This window comes from Dipodomys spectabilis, unplaced genomic scaffold, assembly GCF_019054845.1.
Source record: "Dipodomys spectabilis isolate Male_0828 unplaced genomic scaffold, ASM1905484v1 ptg000234l, whole genome shotgun sequence".
NCBI lineage: Eukaryota > Metazoa > Chordata > Mammalia > Rodentia > Heteromyidae > Dipodomys > Dipodomys spectabilis.
The window spans coordinates 10,978,126-10,985,788 of record NW_024870911.1 but is presented as its reverse complement, the minus strand read 5'-3'; the positions used below and the strand labels follow the sequence as shown (position 1 = coordinate 10,985,788).

The 7,663-nt window shown below is 41.8% G+C and overlaps 1 protein-coding gene across 1 annotated transcript; it reads right to left on the bottom strand.

The window, feature by feature from the left end:
- Window positions 1–213: 213 nt before the first annotated feature.
- Llph (LLP homolog, long-term synaptic facilitation factor) lies at window positions 214–5,108 on the bottom strand. The gene is made up of 3 exons (XM_042698797.1): window positions 5,025–5,108; window positions 3,423–3,634; window positions 214–778 (listed from the first exon to the last, which is right to left on the bottom strand). Exons 2-3 carry the CDS (start codon window positions 3,625–3,627, stop codon window positions 609–611), a joined length of 375 nt encoding a protein of 124 aa, XP_042554731.1. The 5' UTR covers window positions 3,628–3,634; window positions 5,025–5,108; the 3' UTR covers window positions 214–608.
- Window positions 5,109–7,663: the final 2,555 nt, after the last annotated feature.

Below are 7,663 nucleotides of genomic sequence, written 5' to 3'. Positions count from 1 at the left end.
AATATATATTCTAGTTAATACAAATGAGGGAAACTATGCAGCCTCTATTTATTTGGGTCTGGCTTGCTTTCCTTAATATAATTGTTTTGAAGTCTTTCCATTTCCTTATGAATGGGGCAATGTCACTAAAATTAAAATTTTTAACAGGAATCTGGTCTCTAGCACTGGGAAACCCTAGGGATATACAAAGAAAAGATCAAATTTCAATACCTATATAGAAAATATTTTTTATTCTGAATTATACAAATTAAACACACCAAGCAAGTATTGTTCATACAATCTGGTGTCATACTTTTAAATATTATAATACCCTTTTAAATACATGAGTTCAGTCAGTTCAACAGTATATCATTTGTTTGATTTTCACTGATATTACCAAATTGCCAAAATGATTTCAACCATGTTGAACTGTGATGTCTTACAATACCTGGACACTGGAAACATCAATATAGCTTTGACTCATCAAAGGAAATTCAAGAAGTTATTTGAGGGTATAAGTGGAAGAAAATAAACCCAGTTAAAAACAAATAGTTTTCACTCTATGAAATCAAGGTATACATTTTAATCAAACATCTGTCCCATTGATACATTTTCAAGTTTTTAAGAGGCTACCAGGCCAGACCCTTTGCTGCTTTTGCTTTGTTTTTTCCTTTTCCTTTCTCTCGCTTTGCCTTCAGCCGTTTTCTCTGCCTCTGGTTCATCCATACTGGGTACTGTCCATGCTGGTCTAAAAGAGTTTTTTTGTTTCTCTTAATTTCAGTCTCCATCTTCATGTCATCTGAATAAATAAATGAAAACAACTATGAACACCCATGCATTGAAAAAAAATAAACTGAAGCTGGTCTGAAGCTACAAAAGAAAACAAAAACGAAGTAAAAAGCCAATAAAACCAACCCTTATTTGTAGCATGTTCTTTGACAGCTACTGAAAACTCCTTAAAGGAAACTTAGAAGAATTAAGACATATACTGACACAAGTAAGACATATACTGACACAAGTTCTTTTAACCATTAAAGACATACGATATGTCAATAGCTAAGGACACCATTTACTTTGCTGAGAAACTTTCTAAAGAATGTCCTTACTAGAATAGTAAAGTTAAGTAGGAAATACTTTAGGATATATAGCTTTGATTGGCTTCATTAGTGGATAAATGGAGGGTTCTGAATACCTGTGAACTGTCAAAACAATTCCCATAATATCAGGTGATTCTTTGAGTAAAATAAGGCAGTTGAACTAATAAGTGCATCCAAGCTTCATGGCCATTACATATAAGTAAATGTACTCATTAGGAAAGACTGGTTATTTCTTAGGAACCTAATTAAATTCTAATGGACTTAGAATCAGATTCTAATGAACTTAGAAAAGTGGTCAGTGACAGAGTTGTGATGACAGAGACAGGCAAACAACATATATGACAGACCTGAATATATACGTCCTCAAGCTTCCAGATCAGATCAGTGCTATCCACAGACCAGACTCAGTGCTACTGACAAAGAACTTGACACTGAGCTCTGTGCAACTTCACTGTGGTATGTCTAGCAGCAACCTTATCTACTGTGAAGGAACATCTCCAGAATATTTGCCCCTGAGACCTCATGATTACATTTATATGTAAATGTAAATCCAAAGAGATGGTTAAGTATTTTGTATACCTAATGTATTTTGGCATAATGAGGACATTTTGGAACTAAAGGTGATGGTGGCCCTTTGTGAAAGTACTGAATGCCTCTGAATTGTACACATTAAATTGGTTGATTTGGGATTGGGAGTATGGTTCAAGTATGAGTTCAAGCCACAATACTGCAAAGAAAAAAAAAGTTAGCTTTGTTATATAAATTTGGCCTTAAGAACTAAAGCAGAATAAAAAGGCAGAGGTGGCATATATGTTTAGAATGGGAGGCAGCAAATGAAGGTCAAGTGTTTCAAACCTTCAAGGAGAGAGAAAGATGAAATCAAGGGATATGTCAGACCATAGTATCTTCCAGCAGAGGGAACCAATAAGAACAGGATGCTTGAAAACAGTATGAAAATGCAAAAGAGCAAAGGATTTACAAGTAGAGAAATTAATTTTTGAAAGTTTAATAAAAGAAGGGAAATAGATTGTAGAACTGAATTCTTAGAGAGCGAAGTATTTTTTGTTGATTACATCTAAGTTTTACAGCACTTGAAATAAAGAGCTTTCTGTAATTTTTGTTTGTATAGGGAGGGAGATGGAATAGAAAGAGAAAGTTTTAAGGGTCACTTTGAAGAATGGGAAACTTCTAAGATTGAAAGCTTGAAGAATATGCTCTTTCCTTTAACTCTAAGACACCTCATAATTACACAGATACTATTTTAAGAATCTGGATGTTGTTAGTGGTTAATTTAGCTTGTGCCAAACTAGTCCATTAGGATATAAAGAACAATGCACATTTTCCAAACTGAAATCAGTATTAGATGTAACTTCCAACTTTATGATTAAAATACACAGGTCTTGTCTCTAGGATCTGTAAAGATTAAATATAGTAAAATTCTCAAAGTAATAGCATTAAGTACATAAGATTCACAGAATGGAAACTACATTTGCAAAGATCCAAATGTGAAACTACCTTTTTGGGGGGGGGGGGGGGGAGGGGTAGGGTCCGGTCGTGGGGCCTGAACTCTGGGCCTGGGCACTGTCCCTCAGCTCTTCAGCTCAAGGCTAGTGCTCTACCACTTGAGCCACAGCGCCACTTCGGGCTTTTTTCTTCTTGCTTATGTGGTGCTGAGGAATAGAAATCAAGACCTCATGCATGCAAGGCAAGTGCTCTACCACTGAGCCACCTTCCCAGCCCCTGAAACTACTTTTTTTTATCCTGCCTAGATGTTGACTGAATTATGCACCCATTCCAATCAAGGCATATTTAAATTTATCTTTTCTTACAGTATAAAATACACCTAAAACAATCAAGCTGTTGTATAACCACGAAAACTCACTGTACATAAAACAGTCTAGCATAATCTCTAGTAAGTACAGTAAGCCTTCAAAAGAATAAACATGTTGGTAAGATCAGGGGTGTAGAGAGGAAAGCAGATGTGGAGATTGGTTAATGATAGTCAAAACAATAAAAGAGTGGTAGAGTGCTTGCCTTGCATGCATGACGCCCTGGGTTCAATTCCTCAGCACCACATAAGCAGAAAAAGCTGGCAGTGGTGCTGTGGCTCAAGTAGTAGAGCACTACCCTTGAGTTGAAGAGCTCAGGGACAGCACCCAAGCCCAGAGTTCAGGCCCCATGACTGACACAGACAGACAGACAGACAGACAGACAGACAGACAGACACACACACACACACACACACACACACACATACACACACACACACACACACACACACGGAAAAAAAAAATCACAAAAGAAAACTGATAGTTTTTTTTTTTTAAATGAAGCATATAAACTCACCCTTTTCATCCTTCTCCACACAATCCATTTTCTCTTGGCAATGTTTGGGTGCCACCACAGTTGCTATTTCTTCAACATCTTTCATTAAAACATCACCATTGACTTTGAGAATACTTTTAAGTCTGTTGAGTTCCTTTGGGGCATTCTTCTTTCTCTTCTCAGCGCGCATTTTCCTTTTCCACTTACTCCGTAAACTTTTAGCCATGCTTCACCTGGTAGTTACAAAAATACATATTCAAAACAAACTGTTTACTGTTTTTTTAAAAAAGGACAAATCCTTGGGAAACTAGACCAATAAACATCTCTACAAAACAGTAACAAATGGAAGATAAACGACTTTGTTCAAGAATGGCTTCAGGTGTAATTTCTGTTAGTATCAATGTGGAACAAATAGTCATTAAAGAACAAGAAAGACAAATCAAACTCCCTGTGATCAAGGCAACTGTAACCCAATTCCAAAAGCTCTTAATCATATGCAAAAAGTACCATTACTTTACATTTATTCAAGTTTACAAATTACAACTGGGGGGGGGGGGTCAGTCTTGTGGCTTTAACTCCGTCTGGAGGCTGTTCCTGGGCTTTTTTTTTTTCCCCCTCAAGGCTAGCACTCTAACAACTTAGCCACAGTTCCACTAAAACCTTTTTTTTTTTTCCTTGAGGGGTGGTGATAATTGGAGGTAAGAGTTTCATGGACTTCCCTGCCAGGGCTGGTTTCCAACCACTGTCCTCAGGTCTCCACCTCCTGAGTAGCTAGGATTACAGGGGTGAGCCACTCTCCACCGGCAAATTACAAGGCAATCCTCCCATTATTCTTACCCTTCCCCTCAGGCCAAGCTACTTTAAATTTATCTATTTCCATTCTAACTTCTTACATCATTCCCAGCCCTAGATCCTTTAAAAAGTGGTTAGTGTGAAGTCTGAAAAACCTTAGGGTCTGTCACTGCCCTTCTTATTATTCTACTCTAAGATCATTTGAGAACTGTCCCTGCCTGCTTCCATTCTAACCCACCTCTCTCCCGCCTCCCCCTCCACACACCTGTGCCCTCCACTACATTTCCCCGAAGTCCAAACTGTGCCCACTTCCTATGCGCAGTATCCCAGGCTTGCAACCTGCCAAGGCTGGCTCTTTTCAGCATCCCAGGACTTCTCTGACCAGGGTAAGCGTCTCTCTGCCCCACCACTTTTGACAACCTCTGGACTGGAGGTCCAACCAAGGCAGAGACTGAAGTAGCTCTAGCTCACCGCCGGGCCCTCCGTGCACAGCGCTTTGATATCAAGGGAAGTTAGAAACGTGTGTTCAATGCACGCAACTTTGGAACGCCAATGACCACAAGCACTCTACTCCCCAGTCTAAAGCGACCCAGACACAGCACGGAGAGCTGGGCCCACGTTCATCGCGGCGGGATAAACGACTGACTCCCTGGGCGGGCTGCACTTCACCCGGTGCGCGGGCAGGCCTCCGGGCCGCCTCCGGGCCGCCTCCGGGCCGCGGGACTCGGGCCCCGGACGCAGCGCTGCCTATCTACGCTGGAGTTCAGCCTGCGGTGAACTTCCCCATGGACGACAGAACCGAGCTCAGGTCCCACGCCGCCCGGGACTCACCAGAGGCTACACCGCGCCGACCACGAGCGACACTCCGCGGACAGGCCACACGCCGACCGGAAGCCCGCGCGCTCCCGGCTTCCGGCCAGGCGGGCGCACTGCACGTCGGGAGCGCTGAGAGGCGGGGCCTCGGGAGCCCCGGCCCGGCGCCGTCTGCGCTGGCGTAGCTCGGGGTTGGGGGCGTGGCTGGCCCCAGGTACACGCGTGGGACCTGGAGCGTCGGGCGTTCCCGCGACTGCAGGCCGGCGCCACGACCTGGTCTCGAGTGTAAACCCGCCCAGGTCACCTTGCCTGTCCGGAAGCGAGCGGAGAGCCTCCCTTCACCTCCCGTCGTCACCTGATACTCTCTCCTTAGCTCTCATCATCCTGGCTCCTGTTCTTCCAGAGACTGAGTTAAGATGTTTAATTTTCCTGCCCAAGCTGATGGACGCTTTACACATGTGCAACGTATCTGTACACTAGTTTGATCTCAGGCAGTCACCCAAACTAGAAAACAGTTCTTTCCCATCCCAAAGGAGAGTTTCAGGAGTAAAAAGATCAACCACCATTTGCCTGACATATTAACAAATAACTGCGCTAAGAGTAGGGTAAGTGTCAGGTCATGAACACCATTTATTTTACGTGCCTCTGATGCTACAAGCTTCAGAACACTACAGGTCTTCAACACTTGTAAATGATATGGGTGAATGTCTTTAGAATCTGGATTTCCTTGCCCCTAAAAGGAAGATAACACAACCTCTCTGCCCTAAGTCGGTGGTTAAGAGCTCAAAAACATAGTAGCTCCTTTTCTACAGTATAGTTTCAAACACGTAACTACCCAAGATTATTTGCAGTGTTTTCTAGAGATTTACAATATAGACCAAAAGTCAAGAAAGTGTCCTTAATGACAGCCTAGTAAAATCTTGTGCAGTTGCTAGGTTTGTAAGACACTTTTGTACCTTTTGTTTAAATCTGTGTCCTTTATGAAACCATGCACCCAGATGGTGGCTCACTGTAATCCCAGCACAAGTTCAAGGCATGCTTTGGGCTACACAAAGAGATCCTGTCTGAGAAAGAATGTAAGGGAGAGGAAGGAGGGAGAAAGGGAGCCATACATAGTATGGAAACGACTGAATTCCATACATAGTATGGAAACGACTGAATTCCATACATAGTATGGAAACGACTGAATTCCATACATAGTATGGAAACGACTGAATTCCATACATAGTATGGAAACAACTGAATTCAGAAGACAGAACTTTTTTTTCCCCTTAAACAAAAGCTGAAAACTTTACAATGTGTCATATAAAAAGGAAAAATGCCAGGGAAACATAGCTTCTTTAAATGGGAGATTAAGGATGTGTAGAACAAGTGAATTTCTACTTTACAAATTAACTATATACCTACCTAGTCTTTCAAGTTAGAATTTAGCTGACTGTCCCTGAAAATGAAATCTCCTTTCCAGATAGTCCAAAATGATTGCAGCTAGCTTAACATACCCAAAAGTCAAGGCTTTTGAATAGAAACTTGACAAGAGGAAGTAACTTAACCTTTATGCAAACATTATGGTGCTGAACATCTTGCCACAATTCAGTATTACATGTACTTTAAAAAGCTGAATGAGGGGCTGGGAAGGTGGCTCAGTGGTAGAGCACTTGCCTTGCTTGCATGAGGCCCTGGGTTCGATTCCTCAGCACCACATAAGCAAAAAGAAAAAAAGCCAGAAGTGGCGCTGTGGCTCAAGTGGTAGAGCGCTAGCCTTGAGCTGAAGAGCCCCAGAGTTCAGACCCCACGACCAGACCCCCCCCCCAAAAAAAAAAAAAAAACGCTGAATGAAAGAGTTGGGAATGTGGCTCAGTGGTGGAGCATTTGCCTCGCATGCATGAGGCCCTGGGTTCAATTCCTCAGCACCACATACACAGAAAAAGCTGGAAGTGGTGCTGTGACTCAAGTGGTTGAGTGCTACCCTTGAGTGAAAAGCAGTTCAGGGACAGTGCCCAGGGCCTGAGTTCAAGCCTTAAGACTGGCCAAGAAAAAAAAAAAAGCAGAATTACAGACTGCATTATTAAGTTACTTACATTCCTCATCAGTTTGTATAAAAGTTGGTCTAACAGAAGTCAAATGGCCTTAGTATTAATTTTTAAATTCTAACACATGCCCTCATTTAAACATTCAAATATAATAGACAATTTCCTGAATATACAAAGATGAGGGGCCCAAACAACTTTGTTTGGATAGAGGAATAACACTTAAAGGTCAAAATAGGCATTGTTATAACTTCTTATGGAGCTGGAAGGCTGCTATGGAACCAGATGGATAGTGCTGAATACCTGACAGGAAAACAGATAACCCATCTCAAAAGCAGATTATGCTACTGGCACCAGTGTGTGAAGCCACGGAATCCTCCATTTTCATGACTTAATCAGAAACAGACAGATTTCTGAAATTCAGATGGTGACCCCACATTGCCAGTTCCTTAGACACAGGAGACTTCTGGACTAAGCTCTATGAAGATAAAAGGTAAAAGCAAAAGGAATGTAAATGCCTAGTTGTTCAAAAAAAGGCTGTAATGGGTTGATGACACTACTAATCCCCAGAACTGTATCAAATGGATTGGAGACTGGTCTGATGATATGCAATAATGCGTCTTAGCAGGC

Bases quoted from the DNA above. Each gene is read 5' to 3' on its own strand.
- Llph (XM_042698797.1), bottom strand. From the start codon at position 3,627: ATGGCTAAAAGTTTACGGAGTAAGTGGAAAAGGAAAATGCGCGCTGAG. The intron at 779-3,422 runs GTGAGTTTATAT...TTATTTATTCAG, and splicing joins TGTGGAGAAGGATGAAAAGG to ATGACATGAAGATGGAGACT.